Raw genomic sequence first — 22,107 nt, 5'->3', positions numbered from 1 at the left:
TTTTATTAGATTGTTTATTTGATCAAGATTTAGCAGGCAAATTATTCTAATTTCTATCCTGGGTTAGGGTTAGTACCAGTACCAGTTTACCCTGGCTTGAATAAATACTGGAAAGACATTGACCAGAATGTGACTACCCTTAATGCACTGTGAGGCGTGATAGTAAAGTTAACTAATTAGATGCATGTAAGAGTTTGGGCTCCATGTTTTGAATGTATCTTACTTAAAATGGTTTGTTTGCCCAAGTAAACAGCACAGTTGGCATGAATTGTACCATAGGGATTGTGTATGTACTTTAGAAATTTAATATATACATGTACCAGTACTGACTGCCATTGTCCTCATGAAGACACATTTATGCGCATAATGGAACCCAGTAACATAAGACAACAGCACAGCATCTAGTCATTTACATTTTTTATTAAATCTGTAGGGTGTTTTCAGACTGTCTCCTGGATGGGGGGCTCGTAGCCATCAGCTCTCTCCACCTTGGCCCCGGTGTCATCGCCAGATGCCTTGGCAGCACCACCGCCACCGCCCTCGCCGTGGAGTTCCATCAGTTTGCCCACTGCAACAGACAGAAGACAGGTCTTAGAGGATTATCCCAATTAGAGGACAGTGAGTGCACTACAGCAAAATCAAGAAGCTGGATGTTCAAGTCAAAAATGACAATGATGTAGGAGGGAAATTTGTTTTGGACCCCTGTCTGCAGCTCCCATAAAGCACCACAGCTAGTAGTCATTGATTCCAATTGAAGGAAGATTTTTTTAGTTTGCTCTGAAGACTTGACCAGCTTCCCAAAAACAAATTAATCAAGAAACCAGTTCAGCCATCCCAAACCTGTCCCTGCCTTTCCAGATTGTGTCAGTGAAGCATTTTGAAACAAGACCATTTTTCTTGTCACGGGAACTTCAGCTGATCTCATAGAAAGTAATCACAGGTCATCATCATCTGGGACCGAAACAGTCATGTGTTCCCTCAAGGAGAAAGCACCATGAGAGCAGAGAACGGCTATCCCAGTGTTGTTGCTGTGTACTACTTACACTCAAACTTGGGCTTCTTCAGCATCTTGACCTTGCGGACGTAGACGTCATGCAGAGGGTAGATGGACTGGCAGGCCTTCTCAATGTCCTTGCCAACACTGTCTGGGATCCTGGAACACAAAACACATTACACAACACATTAGTACACACTGTTAACCATTTACCTTTGTGAGACCCAACACTATTCAGTATATGGAGACTGGCGTGTTAAACCGAAAGCCAAATTCACAGCAGGCAGATGATCTAAATACAGACGTCACTTTAAAATTCTTTGTTTTAATACACAAAGGATTTACAGAAGGCCATTGACAAAAGAACCAAGGCTGGTTATTGTTACAGGGTGATAATAGAAATAAAAGACTCTTTCTTTCTGAGTTTCTGAGTCTGTATACCACCCCCACCTTTGTTGCCCTTGTTCTCTTATCTTGTGTAGCTTTGTTTTTGTGTTGTAATTGTGAAGCACTTTGTAAACCATTTCAGAAAAGTGCTATATGAAGAAAGCCCTTTTTAAATAATGAATCTGTCAGTAGCGCACCCTGGTAAAAGATCCATGTCGGATTTAAGAGACATTCAAATCGGGGCAGCACCGACGCTGCAGGCTTACTACCAATGCCTATGTGGCTGTGCTGTCATAACGAAATAATGTGAATAGATGTTCAGCGAGCAAGTCGGGCAGAGGGGAAATGTTGTGCATTACTTACAGCTTGTTGACGACTTCCTTCAGGTCGTTGGTCTGAACCTCACGGGTCATGATCTCCATCATCTTCTTGCGGATCTGGCGGACCTGCTGGTGCTGGGCGTAGGAGGTCTTTCTGATCTGGTTAGTGCGCTTCTTTGTGAAACCCACACAGAACAGACGGAGCAGGTAGCCGTCGGTGGTCTTTACATCGACATGGGCCTCAATCATGGTCTGAGTAGAGGGAACATCAGTCTTGGTTAGAATCCTTATTTGACATAGGGAGGATATTAAAAAGGGAAAGTCCACCCTTGCATACTCTTACACTGCTAGATTTGTGGTGTTCAATGCATTTGTTACATTGTGATGAAGTCACAATATAACTCGTTACACTAAATAACCACTTTCCCTCAACCTGCATAGTCTACTTAAATTAGTGATTTCCTACCCAGAGGGACAACCTGAACTTGTACGTGACCAGAGTAAATTTAGCTCTATCTATCTATCTATGTATGATTACTGAAAGATGGACAATTTGCAACCACTTTTCAATATTTTAGATTTTTTTTCTATTATGCGGTCTAAGGGAAATTTGAATGTACAATTATACCTAATAAAAATCTCAAATATTTAATCCAGTGGTTGCAATGTGTTCTTCCTGTTACAGCAAACAAATATATTCAGTGTGCTATTGTTTGCTTTACAAAGTATTCAATGTGGAAAATAAATAGCCACTGAATATTCAATAACAAGCTATCATTCCGTTTTTTAAGTGTAGATGGAGAGCAATGGGGTTATTGCCAGTTGTTTCCAGCATTATGTCTATTGACGCTACTGTCAGTCAAACAATTGGTTTCTCTGTCTTCTGATAGATTTCTCCCTGCAGGATTGTTGATCAGTCCAAAATGGTATCTAGAAAGAAGCCCTTGCCGTTTGATTCTGAGAGAACAAAACCAAACTTTTACTCTTGATGTTTTATCCTATTAAACGACATTGTAGCTGCGCTAGAAATCGTCTGTTGGGCCAATTATTCACAGAAAAAAAAAATACACAATAAAACAAAATGGAGGAATGCAAGGTACATTGCCAATACCTGTTTTTAACAGTGTTTTAGGGTAGATTTATCCTTCAAGGAACTCAACCATTCCCAAATACACTGCTGCCTCAGTCACATCTTGTCTAAACAGCCAGATCTTCACATCTAATCTCAAACCTATTTTGTTACCAATTATGCATTTGATTCAGCAATATTTCACATTTATAAAAACACATTTACCATTTATAACAATTGCCCCTAGGAGATAACAGTGAACCACCAATGTTCATGGCTCTAATGACCTGTGGTTTCCACTAACATCGTTTTGAAAACCTGGTCTTAAAAAACACTTATCACATGCAAACACTGCAAAGTAGACCCAAGTAATATTTAATTTCGTTTACAATCTGTGAAATTATTATCTGGTGGGTATGCCTGAATATCAGCAGTGACAGTGTTTATCCTGTTTTTGTCAGGCAAAGTCAACTGAGCATCCATGCTCTTTTCCAGCAGCTCCCTGCCTCACACAATACATCTACTGCTGGCCACTACTAGAGTTGTAGAGCAAAAAAATAGAGCACCTCAATGGTAGCTCCAACCACATTTTCTCAGGCGGTCAAGGGTTTCAAACTTCAGCTTCAACAACCTCTACACTATCATCATCACTAGATCATCGAGCAGTTAATGTTGGTGGCTCACTACTTCTAATCACCTATAGTGGCATTCAATTCAATCTTTATTTCAGACTCAGGGTCCAGATAAAAAAACAAACAGGACATAACATACAATGAGTTACATACAAAGGATCAAGTTAAAAGGTGAAGTATTGCTCTAACAGCACCATTATCAACGGATATAAAATGTGTGATCATTACCTGCCATTTCTTGACCATGGAGCACATCTTGTCACGGGTCAGGTCCATGCCGTGGAAGTTGGTCAGGCAGTTCTTGCCCTGGACATCCTCAGTAATCAGTTTGAACTTACGGAAGGCCACCTCGTCGTTCTGCAGGTCAGCGAGGCTCACCTCGAACACACGTCCCTTAAGACCGTCCGAGGCAATTCCTGGATGGTTGGGTATCACATGTATGTTAGCAAACAATAAAAACACTGGTAAAATCAGTTGATCTCATAAGTCAGCAGCTAACATTTGGGACCAAAACAGATTGTCATCCTGTATAAATAATATTCAAGCATTACTAATTTGGGGGCATCCTTGGTGCTGAATAGGTTAGTACACTTATATCATCATGTTTTCAAATCTCCCTACTGATCTTTGCTAAAAGTAATCTCCTCTCCCATCTATGCTGGCACTCTCACATTATATTGTCTAGTCAAAGTTGACTTTGTCTTTACTTAAATGAATACCACAGTCTCATGTATAGAAGACAGGTAAGAGTCGTCTGCTACTGCCCAAATCCCTCAGTATTTAGGCTTAAACTAAAGAAATCAAGGAAACGCAGACTTACTGGTTCCCTGAGTCCTGGTGACCAAGGTCTTGCCAAGATTGCGGATGTTGAACATGGCTGGTGCCTTGACATCATACCAGTCCTTCTTGGAGAAAGGGTCCACACTGGATGGGGAGAAGGGAAAGCAGTACAGTCAAAATCGCTGCATAGATACGTCAGACCATGAACTGTTAGATGTGCATAGACAGCACCAGACAAAATACAATAGAGGGTTGACAGATGGCTTAGGAGCTGGAGTTGCTGGCTTGACACACTGCTAGCAAGTCAGCTAGCAGTGACTAGCTGCACTGTAAAGGACAGTTAGCTTAATCCTGAAATTGAGGGTCGGATGTGTTCGCGAAGTGCCCTACAAATTCTCCAAACGATTTAACTCAATCCAAATAAACTGGGTGTACATTAATGTTGGCCGGTACCCTGGCCAAGGGATTCAAACTCTGGTGGATTTGACTGCCATCTTGATAGCTTACATTAGCTGAACGCAAGCTAACATTAGCTATGCTTTACCACTGCCCGTTACTGAGCGACCAAACATGCGACCCAACTCGCATAACGTTATTGCTTTGGACATGCTTTTGCCACAGCCCCAGTCCCTTGGGCGAAGAAAACAATTTTGACCAAATCAACGGAATCAAAATGCAACAAGGCAGAAGGAAATCGAAAGAGCATGTTACAGCTCTGTCCAGCACCACAGAGGCCGGCGACGGGCTTAGGCACTGGGCTTGTACAATCTATAAGTTATCGGCTTCATCCTTCACATTTTTAACCTCCAAGTGACACAAATGAAGAAAGCAAAGCCTATTACACACTGTGATACGTGAATTGTGCTACTTACATCTTCTTTTTGGCACCTTTTTTGCCGCCTTTGGTCAGCCTCTTATTCTTGCCGACTGCCATGTTGGCTACAGGGAGTGAAAGAGGAGGAAATAGGAAATACCGCGAGAAATAAAGAGACCGAGGTCATGAGATTTGCCTGCCTCATCTCGCGAGCTCTGTGTAGCTTGTTTTGGCGTCCTCTGCTGGTATCCAAATAATATTCTAATATATATACATTTGAACTGAGAAAGCCTTTCCCCACAACATATGAGTTGTGTTTGGTACAGTATATAAATCACACTGTATCAAATAACTGAACCATGGTTCCTCGGGGATTAATAAAGTTTAGTAAGTAATGAATTTCGCTAGGAAATCGTATAGTCACGTGCACCATATTGTGTACCATATTTCATTTACAGTGCTTTTCAGGCCTTTTATTGAAATAACCACGTCACCAAAATGACTTTAAGACTGAACACCTAAGATCTTAATCTCTGAACAGGAAGAACCTGCCACTCTGTGGTACAGGTGTGTAGCCTACAGTTGTCTTCCACACCCACACTGTTATTGTATCAAAAGGAAGATGTGTTTTTTGTCTGTTGGTGAAAATGGAATAAAAATAGAGTCTGCAACCTGAAGGGTGCTCCCAAGGTGTATACATTTATTAACATCTAGGTGATGTATCAAGCACAGTCTTCTTCATCAGACAGTTGACTGACTGTTGATCAGTCTGTTGGTAAAGCAAACACTGGAATGCATGTAAACAAATATCTATTCCGTCTATTTGTATCTATACAAGTAACAAAAGCTCTGATGAATGCTATGTCTCCTTGCATGTCCTTGAAATCAGGGCAGTAACAACCGCTGCCAGCATATTTTGAAAGTGTAAATTTGAGAAGTAAAATACTGTATTACTGGGCAGATGCAAAGAGACTGCAGCAGACACCTTATATGTCCATCAAGATTATTCTTATCCAGGAAAGAAATACCTCCCGCAGAAGTTCAAAATCGTGTCACCTAAAATGGCTGCAGATCTTCCTTATTAACAACATGGCAAAGAGATATCTGGCATTGCAATTATGTCCAAATTGTTTTTAAGCCTATTTGCGTTTGCTTATTTACTTTCATGCCATGCCAAATGTCAGCTTCATAATTTGCACAGGCATCATGAGTAAAATGATGGATTTAATTACGGGGTTTAATCTGTGCGTCATTTACTCTTGTCATCATTAATTTACCTTTCTCAGCTTTCAGTGAGCTCAAAGTCAATCTTGCAAGCTTCACTCAGACATAATCCAAATGAAGAGCTGTAGGCAAGGGCTAATAGGTTCACCTGCTATATTTAAGGCTACTGTATTTCCTGAAATTATTATCTTCAGGTCAGGTGCTGATGAGAAGATTTTAGAAAAAGTTTTAGAGAAAAAAAACTTAATTACAGTGAAATATACAAGTTATGCACTGAATGTGCTCAGGTTTGGAGTCTCATTTCCTCTATAGAGCCCAGTCAGAAAAATAATGAGGCATTGTTCAAGTTCATTTCAAAGGTCAGTAAATTAAATTCAAAGCCCTTTTTATGAAAGAACACTTTAGGGCTGCAGTGAAAGAGTCATCTGATTCCAGGTCATTACAGCAGAGACAAGGCATACATCTTCTGTGGTGGTGCTGCTGGCTGCCATGACTCCCAGGATCCCTGAGGGCTGAACTACTAGACACGTTACTGGGAGGTCAATGGCAACGCAATGACGATGCCTGCCTCTGTGGCAACAAAACTCACAGTTGCTCAGGCATCCTGCTGAGCAACTATGAAGTCACCACTATAGGAAAAGAAGGAAGGACACAAATCTTTTTAATGCACTAAGAAACACACAATTAAATAGAAACATGCTTTAACACTTTCCAGATTTTACCGTAGCACTGGGATGTGCCCACATGCATTAACAGCTATGGGTGAAACTGAGACCTCTTTGACATTGTAGCCTATCTGCTCAGCTTCATAAACATCTTACACGTCATGGGGTCATTGGTGCTGATTTGAAAAGGCAAGCAAAGCAGAGCTGTCACTTTGCTTTAATGTCTGGTTTCTATATCGCCCCAGGATGCATGCATCTGCCAATGTTATGTTCTGTGTGCTAGAGAGAGGCAAAGTTCTGCATACATTTCAAACAGCCTTCTTATTGTTTCATAAGGTATAAGGCTGTCTGTGGTGCTTGTGCTACACATTAGATTACCTTAAACAAAAGATACAAGACTGGATCCATTTGAAAATTGTATATTCACTGGAGTCTCTAACAGTTTTGTTAGGCCTACTAGGTTTCTGAGAACTGGGCATTCATTACATGGCATAGTCAAATTCAAATCTAACCAACAGTCTTTCCTAACGCAAAATCACTATAATATTCCCCCAGTATAATGACTCATAGTATGGTACTCAGTAGTTTATAGTCATTTATTAATATTTATTTATGTATGTATTATTATTATTATTAATTTACCTTATCATCCTTTATTGTATTTCGTCATTTTGACCTATGATATCTGAATGTTATTTTAAAGTTTTGCTGTGGTATTTGTATAATATCCTTTGGGCATTTATTATAGCCTAGTTATTTTTCGTAAGGGTTATTTATGCTGCTTTACAGTAGCCCTGGATCTTACAGGGAGCCTACATGGTGAAAGCTTTCCTGACTCCCCTCCTCTAGATGTCTCTACATTCAATGATGTAGTTGTAAAAGGTTGAACTATTGCCTCCAAAGTCCAGTCCCTTGATCTATTGTAATCTTATACAGCTATCATCACAGCAAAATTATAAGTTCTTATAGGAGTAGAAGAAGAATAGAAGTGAAATCGTACAATACAGAAAATGCCAAAAAGTACGGTAGAGTCACTATAAACTCATTTTTGTGTAGGCTACCATATGTGATTTTTCATTAGAGGTCGGCGATCATCATAATTAAGGCATACAGCCACCTACATAAACAAAATCAGTTTTACTTTCAGGAAGGTATTCATCTGTGTTTTTTTTTTCTGTTTGATACTACTTATTATTTAGGCTACTATGAATGTATGCCATAAAAAAATGTCAGCCTGTAAACTCTATTTCGCAAATAAAAGGGTGGATAGACTGAATTTGGGTGGGTTTAGCCTCCATCAAATCCCTGTCAAAGTGGTAATATAAACCGCAATTTCATACTGGACTATGGCTAATTGTAACTGGATATACATTAACGCCCCGTTGTTGTTTTTTTCCCGCTGTATCCCAATGTGACATAGAGCCACCTGTGTTGCACACCTGAGCCACCGAGCTGAATAGACTCAACTCCCAACTGCGCATGCTCCACTCGCTCAAGGGCTATACTGTCATGGCGGGGACGAGCTGAAGCTACCGGGGTAAATCAGGAAGAGAATGCAATGCAACTGGGTTAACGTTGACATTTAAGCAAGTCTCGGAGTTTCCTGCGGAGTACCGAGCGGACCTCGGTCCTTTGTCGACTCCCGCCGGAGCTGCTGACGGACTTGACCCCCCCCTGTTTGGGAGTTTTGCTCCTACCAAGCGCGCTACCTGTCAAGTGTTTGGAGTGACAATAGCAACTTCCACTGCTGTACGTTACTACCGAGGATATGAAAGTCACTGTATCCTCGTTCATCATTTGACAGAGAGGAGAGGAGAGAGGGGTTGAGGACGAGCGCTGCTTCACTTGCTGGCATGGCTGTTACCTGCAACACAGTCTATTTTCCTTACGGCTTTTAACTGCATTAATCCATCCGTCTCGTATCAAGTTACGGACCAGGGAAGAGGAGTAGTTCTGTGTAGTCGCGGTGACAACTCCAGCCTCGCAGTGTCAACGGCTAACCGATTACTCCAGCGCTTTCCTGACCACTTTCGAGGCTCATTTGCAAAGCTATTTTGGATGGGGAGGGAAATATGCTCTTTGTTTGCCTGTAGACTGTCAACAACTCATCTGAAGGCGAGATAGATAAGGCAGTTTCTCCGCCGACATCAGTTGCATTGTCGTCCATTGGAGGTGAACAGGTGCCTTACCTGTGAACGCCACCTGTCCTGTCCTTCCTTAGCAATGGCTAGCGAAGAGACACCGGGTGCTTCGCAGCCAGGTGATGGGAACGACGGAAGATCGGGCGCCGTGGGGCTCAACCCTGGGATCCCTATCAGGGGAATAAGGATGAAATTTGCTGTGCTTGCCGGCCTGGTGGAAGTTGGGGAAGTTTCCAACCGAGACATTGTGGAGACAGTGTTCAACCTGGTAAGCTGATTATGAGAGCTCAGAATAGGCCTTGGATAGCACTGCCACGCTCATAGTTCAGACAAGCTCTACTGACATGACTTACTACTGACAATAGGCTGCTGTGACATCTAAATGTTTGGAAAAGTCTGGGCTGTCTCTTCCTCATGAAATTAATTTGCATAAAAAGGGCCTGATGATCTCGCAGCCCTGCGCTGCAGTTGGCTAAATGGTACGGGATAGTGAAGTGTCACGAGTTGGTTTATATTGGCTTAATGGTGGGCAGCCCACTTTGGAAAGAGTGTCATGAGTCATAGGCTTAATGATTTTCCCCTGGTTGCCCTTACCTAGGCTTTTTAGTTACATATTGTGTCATGCCAGTGTCTCATTCGGCATATTTATCTCTTGTAAATTCTTACTTGCCAGGTTACAATGTGTTTATTATTGTTTTTAAATAATGGACTTGGCTCTGTGTGTGTGTGTGTGCGTGTGTGTGTGTGTGTGTGTGTGTGCACGCGTGCACACATATTTGTTTGGGACAAAGATAAAGCATGGCGTTGATAATTTTGTAAACTGACTTAAGACATGATGTCCACTGTCAGGATTATCAGGGCAGAGCAGTTGGCAGAGCAATTCAGCTGAAGTGTGGTTCATGACATATCCAGGTCAGTCATATTGTCGGCCTTATCTGTCTACCTATTGGCCACCACAAGACCTTACACAGCTTTGTCTGTGCAGCACTGATAGGTCTGTGGCTGCCCGAGTTGTGAAATGACATTGCAGCACCTGCCTGTGAATGAATGAAACTAACAAGGAAGTATAGTATAAAAAAGAGCGTGCTCAACCACAGTTTGACTAGTTAGGCGGGAGGAAAGGAAGGGGAGGAGAGGTGAAGGTGGAACCTGCAAAACTGCTTTGTCACTGTGGCAACACAATGGAGTCCTTCAGAAAGGGAGGCTCATCCTCCAGTTTCTAGTCACACAGTTTGCTCCAACACCAACCCCCACTGTGGAGGCAAATAAACTGTAATAGAGCCACTTCTCCTCATGGGAGATTGGCTTTAGCACTGCAAAACGCAGAACTATTCCGTCAACCAGCCAGCCAGTCAGTCTTAGTCTGCATGGCTTGCTATAAGAAAGAAAAAATAAAGAAACAGGTTGATGGTAGATTGCAGCTAACTATCATCATTTTGTTTCAGATGTCAAGCCCCAGATGGAAACTGAAATATGAGTATTTTTGAAATGAAGCAAAGTGCATTGGGGTCATTCACAATTATTGGGTTATTCAAAAGCATTTCAGTGTTACAATCTTTGCTCTATTGTAAGCCAGTCAACAAAGATGATCTTGGTGCTGAAATGCCTGAGAGTCAGAAGGGCCAGGGTTTTCAGTTGTAAGGATGGCATGCAAATTTCTTGTGAGGCTCATGTTTGTTAAAGTGATATTTGATATTTTATACTTATACTTTTACTATTTAGATGTGCCAACCAAACATATTGGCTGCCTTGGATTGATAGAGATGTCATTCACTCATTTTAATTTTGAAAACCTATTCTAAAAAGGACCAGGATCATAATTGTTGTGTCCTTGGTCGCAGTTTTGCCTGTCGGCCTATTATTATTAATGAGAGACAGAGAAAAACTTGGGGCAGCAAATGTTGACTGACAATACCAAAGGGAAATATTGTTTTTAGCTCTCATGCACAGTCCAAAATGAAGCAGTGCCACATTAGTGCATGTATTATAATGTTTTCTTTATTAGGCAAAAGGACAGTTATTACTGCACAGTAATGAGCTGGAGAGACAGTCAGGCATCTAATTTGTCAGAAACGTTGGAAGAGTGCAGATCTGCCTGTCTCCCTGGGCTTGAAATGCATTTAAACATGAATCCCTGCAGTCATTTATTTGTTTAGCATGGCCAATGTCATTTTAAGGTTTTGGGAGATGGCACTTTGCATTTCATTCTAACTGCTTACCGCCCCCCACACTTTCTCTCGTGCCCACCACCTCCTTTACCTCCCCCCCTCCAATTGAGTGATAATCTGATTTATCATAGAGGCCTGAGACTCCTCTTCAGAAGTAGCTAATTTACAGTCTTCTCCATGCATGACTCACACACTGTGTTTGGTCAAATGCAGCATAGATTTCTCGGAATATTATCCCATGAATAATGTGACTGAAGACAGTGGTTGTGTTGTGGCTCGTGACGAGTGTTGGGGTTACAGAGACTGTAGCAGAATTCGCTAGTTTAAAAAAAGCAGCTCATTATACCAGCTTTGTGTTTTGCCTGGAGTTTTAGGAAGTCAGAGGAGAGGGAGGGAGAGTGTATCTCATTTCCCTAGGCTACAGTGTAGACCTCTATTACCTGGTCAAAGGACTTCTGCCGCACACTGCATTGTGCCTCATGAAGACAATACCTGGGGGTTTTACGCCTTTCTACCTTAGTTTAGTCTGATCCGTGCTAGCATGGAATCTTGTTTCAGATACAAAAGCAAAATTAAAGCAGAGTAGATCAGAGAATGAAGAGTTAAAACCTATTTAGGCTTCCTTTTTCTAACAACTTAACAGCCAATATTAACCTGATTCTTCTACATTCGTTTTTAGTTATTTATTATTAATAAGGTTTTCTTGGTCACAGTATTGGTCATTGTTTAAGGCTCTCGACCAGGTGTAATTAAAGGAAAACAATATTCTCCAAAACGTTAACTCCCAGTAGCGCCGCACAGATGATAATAACTATAATGATGATAATATTGATACTACTACAAATACTACTAATCATAATAATGATAATATATTTTAAGCATTTAGCTGACACTCTTATGCAGAGCGACTTACAATGAGTGCAACAGTTGGATAAGCTTCATTCTAGACCCTAACCCTAGATGAAAAATTACAAGCAACCAAGTACCAACTAGTAAGGAGTGCAAAGGTCAGGTCAGGGCCTTAGTGCCCATACAATATTCCTGTAACAATGGAATGATTATCTAAGAGAATTAACCCCAGCAAAACTGTATAAAGGTTACTTAGCCAATCCAAGTGACTGATGATGACGATTTGTGATTATTGATTATTGATTGTTAGATCTAGGTAGGCTTGTTCTCTTTTGAGACATGCTTTTGTGATGAAGGGCTATGTCAGTTGACTTAATAATAATCCATATATAGGAGGATGACGTTCTAAACAAGGTTTTCTGATGCCAACATGAAACCCTACCTACAGTTGAAGTTGCACATTGGAGTAATTCTTTCATTATATTCAAACACAGCACATTCAAACCATTAAAGTCCTTGTCCTCATGCTGCAATTCATTGTTGCAATTGCAATTTTAAGCAAAAATTGCACATTAACTATCATTTTTTTGCCAGTAAAGTACAGCCCTACCTTCAAGTCAGTGGAGCAGAGAATCCTCCAGGACTCTGTAAACCATTGACTAATGTATAGCTCTGTGGGAAGAGCTGGCCTGAGCCGGGCTCATTGCTTCTCTCCTGGGTGACATGGGAGATGGGTGAGTTAGCGGCGTGGAATGTAACTTTGGTTTTACCTTAAGGCAAGGTCATAGAGCTGGCTGGCAGCCTGGGGTCCAGAAAGCTAGCAGAGGCCACTGGAAGCCATCGAGTACATGTGTAGGCTACATGGCTGTGTCTGTGTCTGTGTCAATGTTTCTCTCATCCCCATTATATCTAAGGTATTTACAAATTCTTAAACATTAACCTGTACTGTTAATACAATTTCTGCTTTATTCTATATTATATTGTGGAGAGAGCCAGAGGGACTGTAACAAAGGGTGTAATCACGATTAGAGCTCAATGTATTATGTACATGATGATGATGATGATGATGATATGAAACGTTTCATTCAAATTATATATTCATTTTGGGGGGAAAAAATCTGAAATGCATCACTCAATCTTTCAGAAACACACCTGATTCTATCCCAACACAAGGCTTTGAAGACAGCGCTCTTAAGATGACTTTGAACTTTAATAGTAATTCATCAAATAATTTAATTTAATTTCAGGCCTGCAATCATTTTGTAACAAGACTGGAACAAGACTCTTCATATGTGCTTTTATCCAATGAGCCACAGCTTGTGCTGAAACGATTAGTAAATTAGATCAGAATTTTGTCAATTAATTGTTTTAGTCATTTATAGGTGACTAGGTGAGCAATTTTAAGACATTACTGTGGGCTCTGGTAATTTGGGATTGGCATTTGTTATTATTTTTTAACATTTTATATACTAAAAGATTAATCGATTAGGCCTAGTGCAAAAAATAATTCGCTAGATTTATTGATATTTGAAAATAATCATTCGCAGGCCTAATCTCAGCTAAACTGACACATAACCTGCCAAACCGAATGCAGTTATTAAATCTATATTGAGGTGGATAGATAGCTATAGATTAAAAGTCCTCTAATGTTTCAGGTCTCATCAATATTTCATTGTTGTGTGCCTGTATTTAGTTTCCTTTGTAAGCTGCAGCTGCATAAAAAAATCGACGCTTTGTTTTGTCTTTGCTTCCGTACCTCTATCTGTGGCAGAGAGAAAAATCAATTATTTTTTATTTTTATTTTTTTTGAGGTGTCATTCTTTGTCTTCCAACTCACTGGCTGAACATGCACAGCATCTCTTTGATGGGGCGTTGTTGCCCACTTTGTCATCTGTTGTACTGATACTGATGCCGAGGATCCTCCTTTGAGATATGGCTGTCAGAAGAGAAATGAACTGCTCTAAACTAGATCTTCTCTGTGTTTCTTTAAATAGTCTACTTAGTACTTTTCCCACTAACCACTGCAGGAAAAAAAAATCAAAATAGCTATGTTGCAGAATTCGAATCAGTATTTGAAGTCCTAAAAATGATTGAGTTGCTTTGTATTTGGTATCAGCAGATGTAGGCTGCTTTTGCTCTTCACTTTGAGGCTACCTAACTGTTAGCAGATGAACACAGCCACTCGTGCTTCTCCCCCTTCGGCCCTTACTGCGGAACCAAGGAATGCTGCAGCTAAATCATAAGATGATTTGTAAAACCCAAGGTATCAGACAAAGAGTAATACAATCCTGTCCAGCATGTTTGTCATTGTTCATCAGGCCTTAGAGTCTTTGAAGGTGGTTATCCTGCTTATTCTTTCCAGTTAGGGTTAGTTATATATATAGTATATATTCGTTGAGTGGTTTAAGTGCAATAATTTAAAAAATGCAGTCAAATCAATCGCAGGAATTGTGATAACATTGCAGTTATGACCCCAAGCATTGAAACAGAATAATGCGGCTTCTGTTGATTCCCACTCCTGCCTATGTGCATGCAGATGAAGTCAGGAATGCCACAAACACACAAACTGTCCCTTCAATAGGAATGCCACAAACACACAAATTGCCCCTTCAATCGCCACACAATTTAACACAAGTGCCCAGGGAATGAGGACCAGCCTCGTACTCTCTCCAGGCACGCTCTGCCCTCTCTGCTGGTAACAAAGAACCCTCTAATCTGACACATGAATGAAACCCTATCTGCTTCTCTCTATTATCTGTCACATCAGCCCTATTCTACCTCAGACTTTTTCTCTCCTTTCTCCAGGCACTCTGTAAAGAGGACTGTTATCTAAACAAGCATGACTCGTGTGTGTGTTTATAGTCCTAAGTGGGATGATTTTTATTTTCACAAACATTACCTTCAGTCCTCGAAGTGTCTGTGAACACTGAGTGACACAAAGGCATTTTATTTCAGACTGGTGTTTGACATCTTTCCCTTAACAGAAAAACTGGGCTGACAGCATGCGTGCGCACACACATAACACACACACACTAGGGCGATAATTGGGCGATAAATAATATTATCGCTTATCGCCTTTCAGTGGAATCATATTGTCATGATATGGTGATTTTTGGGATATTGTAACACACAATTCTGCTGTTTAGATTGGTGATAACAAGCAAATTTAATTAAAAAACTTTGTCAAAATGAGGTATGAAACATTTTAAGGAATATTATTTGTAAGTTTCTGTTTTGTTTGACATCACACCTAACATTACCATTCGGTTCAATGGGATGAACATTAATTTAATTGTTTAAAGTGCGATTTTGCGTATGTGAGCCATATCGTGTTATTGATATCTAAAAAAAATCCTTACGTTTATTGTGATATTGATTTCAACCATATCGCCCAACCCTAACACACACCCACACACACACTAAATATTTTATTTAGTGTGTTAAATTGGGGCGGCTGTGGCTCAGGAGGTAGAGCGGGTCGTCCACTAATCAGAAGGTTGGTGGTTTGATCCCCGGCTCCTCCAGTCCGCATGTCGAAGTGTCCTTGGGCAAGATACTGAACCCCAAATTGCTCCCGATTGTTGTGCCAGCACCCTGCGTGGTAGCTTGCCGCCATTGGTGTATGAATGTGTGTGTGAATGGGTGAATGTAGGCATATTGTAAAGCGCTTTGGATAAAAGCGCTATATAAATGCAGTCCATTTACCATCCATTTACCATTTATTTACATCCAATGATTTAAATCTTAACCCTAACCCTAATTTACACAGGATTCAAACAGACATTCATGGATTAAGGACATTTTAAGGTTACAAACATTGCCTTGTCCCTGCGACATGAGTTGGTTCCCTTTTACTGCAGAGACGGAACAGTTTTGCTGGTTGTTTGGCCATTTTTTGGATTGGCCTTTAATCTGGAAGCCTGAAGCCTGTATCAGCAAATTTTCAGACATCTTCAAGTTTGCCCATTATTAGAAACAACAGCTTATAAATATTCACAAGACCTCTGCTGTGTGCAGGTAAGGGCTGGTACTTGGTCAGATTGTGTGAGAAGACTTCATTCACATAAAGGTCATATGGGAAGCCTACCTCAAGGATAAGCAATTCTCTCTGCTCTTCACTGACAAAAACAACATCAGGGGGCTGTTGGGGAAAAACACTGAGAGGCAGCAAGCAATTCCAATATCACATGAATATTTATAGTCATACTAGCCTATACTGTACATGTATTGGTAACATCTCTTTGACTGTTGCAGCAGCTAAATCAACACACTAAGCATGCTTAGTGTGTTTACACAGAGATTTTTGTAGGCAGAATGCAGTTGGTTCCAACTGGTTTTAGATAGCTATAACTGAGGTGTCCGTTTTCTGCTTACCTGTATGGCTTGCTGTTATTTAGCCAGCAGCAGATCAGATAATGCACCACCACCGTGCCTCATCACCCACTGTGTGCTGACAAACAGACAGATGGCCTCAGGATTCAGAATTGTTAACTCTCAGTTTGAAAGAGATGTGTGTCAGCTAAGAGCAGAAAGACTTTGCAATATTTTACCCAGCAAATATATTCCAGATCATTGTATGAGAAAGCTGTTGTTGATGATTTTTAACATATTTCTAAATACTGTATGTGTGGGATGGCACTGGGTGTAATTAATCAAAAAACTGATTTGACCATTGTTAGCCCCAGTTAACTTCGAAGGGAAAAGCTCATATGATAGTTGTTACATTTGTTTTCACATCTTTCCTTGGACACACTGATCTTGAAAATCTGGTCCAGATGGCAATTCTAGTGCTTAACTAGTTCAAGAAATCTTAATCTTTTACCCTCCTAATTGGAATGAGGAATGCGGACAACTCTGTGTTCTTGTAGTTGTCTATTCTGTAACTGTCCTCACCGAACTGTTCAGTGTTCATAGAAGTTTCAGCTCAATGAGCACAATTTTCATTATTATTGCTTTGCATGAATTGTATACACTTATTTGTATACTAATTAGTCTACGTGTACAGTTGGTAAACATGGAATTAATTTCCTACCAGCAAAATAATATTTTTAAAAGTCCAGCTTAAAGTTGGATAATATACAGAAGACAAATCCAATCCATTGTTTACTTGGAAGTTTGTCATAAAGCTGTCAGTATGAAAATCAGTTATTCAGATGGGACAAACCTTTGAGAAAGAAAACTTGTCTTATTTTGGTACACTTGTATCCATGGCTTATTTTTTATTAGCTTCCATGGGGAGCCATTCTCAAGTAATGAGATGAAGCCTAAATTCTTTGCTAAGTAGTATCTATCCACCACCACCAGAAGCCGTTCACAGCAGTCTGCCTAGTTTGGTTTTAAACATGGTTAAATTGTTGCATGTTCAGTGAAGGATGAAATCATTTTTTCTGTATCTGTGATTGCCGCAGTGACACTGACTCTTTTAGGAAACAGGACAGTCGTGTAGTGTACTGCTTGCCCGACATCTCTAACCTTTCACCTCATTGTTTCTTCTGTAAACAGTGCTAGCTGACAAAGAATTTATAACAGAATGCTACTGGTCATGTCAGGGAAAGCTGGGAACAGGATCTGTTGTTGGAGACAACAGCCTGGTAATTAAACTCTGCCCCAGAATCACCCACAGGACCAATCATAGATCCCTGCAGAGTCTTCTTGTTTGTATGTAGACTATCACTACCCATAATTAGATTGAACCTATTTATTTTGGTAGCTTTAGCTTTTTTTTTGGAGAATAGCATTAGCCATTGTTCTGGTGTCTCAAGGAATATACTTATGCTGTGATCACACTTAATTTATAATGTATTTAGTTTGCAGTGTTCACAGTTCTGCACAGCAGTCCCGTGGCTTAAAGACATTATGATGAAACTCATCCAGTGTGGTTACTGATTGAAACATTACAACATTAAGTTTCTTTGCAGTGTTAATTCACTAAGGAACTGTTTTCATCACAGATACCTGGCAGAGTTGACAACAAAACAGGGTAAAACAACATTCTGTTTCGTCCGCATGCATTTTGAACATGTACTGTTTGCAGAATAAGTCCAATGCATGCAACACCTGCATCGCTACACAATGCATCTCCTATGCAGTGATGCAGGTATTGTTAGGTAATGTATTCTCTTATTTGAAATGGGCAGTGGTAGCCTAGATAGAGAAGCGGGTTTGTGACCAGAACGTTGCTAGTTAGAATCTCCTGATCGACTGGAAAAATGTGGGTAGGAAAAGTGCATGAGTAACATTCTCCTCTTACTCAACAACTACTGTTGAAGGGCTCTTGAGCAAAGCACTTAACCCCCAACTGTACTGGGCAGTTCCCAAGTGTGAATGTGAAGCAGGGCATTGCTGGATAAAAGCATGCATGCTCAGTCGACTTTCTCCGGATAAATAAAGGTTAAAAAAAGAATGGCCTTCCATCATAGACCAACACATTCAACACAGATGTGATTGTGGTGTGGATACTTGTTTTTAGTCATGCTCAGTACTTCAGGAACTTTTGGGAACAAACTACACAGTGTGTTGTGTGTCTGTTATCAAACAGACAGGGAATGTCATGGATCGGTTTTCTGCAGAGCTTTAGAGCCATTCTTTTGATAGGGGAACATACAAACAATTTGGAACATTGATTTCCTAATACTGTTCATGTAAGACCTTTTTTTATTTTTATTTTTTTGTTCTTAGTGGAGGGCACACCCTGAAGCTGATATTACCTTGCACAGAGGTCAGCATCTCATTAGAGGACATGCACACACACATGAACATGTACAAGCACACTAGTGTTAGTATGTAGAAGTTGCTTGTCTAGCAGCGTCCTCAGCAGAGCTCTGTGAGGAACCCCAGGGAAGGGTTTTGAGGTCACACCACACTGAGTACAAGGTTAATGCTATGATACGTACATACAAATAAACTTTAATTTCCACCTAGGGTCTTGGCGGGGGCAAATATCTGGGCAGAAGTAGGCCTTAAAGCTGCATTAGGCAATTTCACACGTTGGCAACCCCGAATGGCAGCGAGCGCTACGTTTCCTCTCCTTAGTGGCTGGTGTGGGTGGAGGTGGAATCTTTTTGCAGCAGTGTCAGACATCTTTGGTGAGTCCAGCTTTCCCTTGACAGGGTGCTCGCTTGCTCGCTGCTGTTAAGATGCATTTCACTCTTTTGATTTCGGTTTCGATGTTTCTGTGTGCTGAGAAGATTTTTTTTTTTGGGATCAAAAGGGTGAATCTACAGCTTGTCAGTTAGTAGCGATGGAATGCTCTTCTCTATTGCAGCCTCACTTTGTCATTTAGATTAAGACAGGTGTGTTTTTAACATATAAATCTTGCCTTTTACAATTTACTCATTATTTAGACCCCCATATAACTGTAAGACACATTACACCTCATTGGATGAACCTCTTTTGCATGGAATCTCCATCCACCCATCCGTGCATTTTCTAGCCACTTATCCGTGTCAATATCGTGGTGGTAACATCATGAAATCTTTTTCTTGAATATTGTAAGCCAATCACTGACAGCACATCCCAGGACTCTCTTGAATACATTCATTTCCACTCTGATATTCCTGTTGTGTTGTTGGTTACTTGTTACTACTTCCAAAACATTAACAAACACAAGATACAAGATGTCTTTGTAGTCACTACCGAATACAGCACTACAACTGGAGTGCAGAGCTTAACCTTTGACCCTGAAGGCATGAAGTTCAGTATCGATGCTGAAAGGGAACATGATGTGCATTCACAGGACACAAGATGCAGCCTGGGCAATCACCTGGGGAAACACTCAAGTGTTGTCTACAGTCCCCCATCCCCAACACACACACACACACACACATACACACACACATGCACTCACATTACTACTTCCACCTTGCTGTGCTGGCATGATGGTTTAATTGACACTTTGGAACACTACAGTACAATAAGCAGAGCTCTATCAACCTCCTGGCCCGCTGTCCTCTCCTCTCAGCAGGGGGTGTAATGATATGCTAATACTGTTCGCCTGCTAGCGAAGTGTCTGTGTTGGATACTTAATAAAGCTGTGAATATTGAAGGATGATATGGAGAGCAGTCTCCTGAATGGAGCCTCTCTTCAGTAAAATAAACATTATGTTGAAGCCTTTAGGTTTTACCTGGTATGTCCCTGAGGCAGAGATTGTCTCAAGGTAGGCTAAATGACAATACAATTGTTTAGTGAGAGTGACTGTTGCTGCTTTTGGTAGGTCAAAATGATATCAGCAGAGCTTCCAACAGGTTTAACGCAGGGTGCCTAAATCCCAAAAGGTCTTTTCCCCCTCTAGTGTTCTGTGACATTATCTTCCATCTTTTCCCCCAGAAGTGTGCTATGCTGACTTGTTTTTAGACGGATTAAATCAATGTTGTATATCAAAGACGAGATTCACTTTGTGATAACACACACGTGTAAACACTAGATGAAGATAGCTGCTAGATATCCACAACCTCGCATGGAAGTCTCTTGTGATGATGAGATGGCTGTTTAGGCTCACTGTATGTGATGCTGTAGGAAGTCTGGCGAATGGGGCTTCTTCTTTGCATGATGCAGCATGGCCCAACAAAGTCATGGTGTTAATTTCTAATGAGATTACATAATATTGCCTTACTCATTTTATGTTTTTCAATCAATTTTTCTATTATTTACAAAACAGTCTGCACACCTATGTATTCTACGTTCCACGAGAGTATAGGTGTGTCTTAAATCATCAAAAATTACTAGAGCGCACTGGTATTCTTGCTACTTCAATTTATGTGGAAATAATTGGCAACATTTCAGTCGACAGACCTTCATTAGGGCTTTATGCCATTAGTGTCATGGGAGATATTTATTATACTCTTTGATAGAGATTGTTATACACTCCCCCAGTGTAGGGCTCAGTGTCACACTTATATTGGCTCCCATGCCCAGTGCTTCAAATTTATTTATTTTTCTTCTTATTGAGCGGGTCTTTAAAAAAGTGTGCATGGCATTTAACAGGAGACTGTAAGGGCCAGTGGGAATAACCACTGTAACTTCCCTGAGATCTGTTTACATACAATAATACTTGGCAGCGAGCTCCTAGCAGTGCAGAGTGCTGTTATCAGTACTGACACCTCACCGTTCTGAGCTGCAACTCGCTCACATGCAGTCGTCAGTAATTAGGCAATTCCCCATAGCTTGTGAAGGAGGCTGGGTGTTAAGAGGTTTAAGGTGATTCTTGCCTTTGCTAGTGCTTTGCTACTGTATGATTCCATGCTGTTTATAGTTGGTACTTTGTTTAGTCCATTACGTGTAGCGGCTTTCATAGAGACACAGTGCAGATGGATTCTGCTCTGCTTTTCCAGTCTGCTATGCTGTTTAAACTTTATGATATGGTGCTGTCTAAATACGGCAGCTTTTCCCCCAATTGTCAGCTCACACAAATCAGCCTTTGTCTACCAGGAGTATCAGCTGTTGCTGAATGCTGACACAATGGTGACCATTTAGGTGTTTTTTCTTCCTGCTTGTAAACAACTGCTCTAGGTGCAGCCTAACGGTTGCATTTCTCTGTATTAGTCATGAGATTCAGTGCATGATTCTATGCTTCTTAGGGGATCGTATGTTTTTCACCCATACTTGTTAGGTAATTTAGTTGGTTATAATATATAATATCATGCATTACCACGCATATTATTCATTGTGCTGATAGAATTCCCAGGTTTAAATTGGGTTGTGTTCTGGTGAGATTGCCATTAGCAGAGACTGTGCCCTTTCCTTTTTGTTGTGTGCATGTGTGTGTAGGTGCATGTAATGTGTGTGTCTAGGTCCAGGTGACACCACATTCCAATCTTCTGCACAACTGGACATTTGGAGATTGGTGACTGTGTTATCTCGTGTGAGGCTGTGAATGGCTACAACAGATCGGGGTCTATTGATTGATAGCTTAAATGGTTCCTCTACCCTTGACCTGCTTTCACACTCTCTGCATCAGCAGCTCATCTGTTGCCAAGGCCTGGCCCACAATTTGCAGAGAAAATAGGTAGGCTACACATATGAGACACAGCTCATAAATAAATGTCACACAGTATTTACTGTTGAA

At 40.8% G+C, this 22,107-nt stretch overlaps 2 protein-coding genes across 4 annotated transcripts in view; one reads left to right on the top strand and one right to left on the bottom strand.

Annotated features, from left to right (window-relative positions):
• Positions 1 to 404: 404 nt before the first annotated feature.
• On the bottom strand, positions 405 to 5,144 carry rps3a (ribosomal protein S3A). The gene is made up of 6 exons (XM_071519707.1): positions 5,055 to 5,144; positions 4,223 to 4,326; positions 3,631 to 3,818; positions 1,745 to 1,953; positions 1,044 to 1,153; positions 405 to 568 (listed from the first exon to the last, which is right to left on the bottom strand). The coding sequence occupies exons 1-6, from the start codon at positions 5,114 to 5,116 to the stop codon at positions 441 to 443; spliced, it is 801 nt and encodes a 266-aa protein (XP_071375808.1). The 5' UTR covers positions 5,117 to 5,144; the 3' UTR covers positions 405 to 440.
• Positions 5,145 to 8,391: 3,247 nt separating this feature from the next.
• Positions 8,392 to 22,107, top strand: part of lrba (LPS-responsive vesicle trafficking, beach and anchor containing) — a 194,802-nt gene continuing 181,086 nt past the window's right edge. For all 3 annotated transcript variants that reach the window (XM_071519725.1, XM_071519724.1, XM_071519723.1), the window contains exon 1: positions 8,392 to 9,294. In XM_071519725.1, the coding sequence (XP_071375826.1) occupies positions 9,109 to 9,294 (186 nt within the window). In that variant the 5' untranslated portion in view covers positions 8,392 to 9,108. The remainder of the gene's footprint in view (positions 9,295 to 22,107) is intronic.

The sequence above is a fragment of the Centroberyx affinis genome, unplaced genomic scaffold (genome assembly GCF_046629955.1).
Source record: "Centroberyx affinis isolate AG114_WGS23_722 - 3 ecotype Tasmania unplaced genomic scaffold, CSIRO-AGI_Caff_v1 ptg000723l_1, whole genome shotgun sequence".
Taxonomy (NCBI): domain Eukaryota; kingdom Metazoa; phylum Chordata; class Actinopteri; order Beryciformes; family Berycidae; genus Centroberyx; species Centroberyx affinis.
Note: the sequence above shows the minus strand (reverse complement) of the source record. Positions and strands in the feature narration are given on the sequence as shown.

What these genes read in the sequence shown, in the direction of transcription:
- rps3a (XM_071519707.1), bottom strand. Translation starts at nt 5,116, where the DNA reads ATGGCAGTCGGCAAGAATAAGAGGCTGACCAAAGGCGGCAAAAAAGGT. An exon ending in CCATGGTCAAGAAATGGCAG is followed by an intron (nt 1,954 to 3,630) that starts GTAATGATCACA and finishes CCCTCTACTCAG; the next exon opens with ACCATGATTGAGGCCCATGT. An exon ending in GAAGAAGCCCAAGTTTGAGT is followed by an intron (nt 569 to 1,043) that starts GTAAGTAGTACA and finishes TGTCTGTTGCAG; the next exon opens with TGGGCAAACTGATGGAACTC.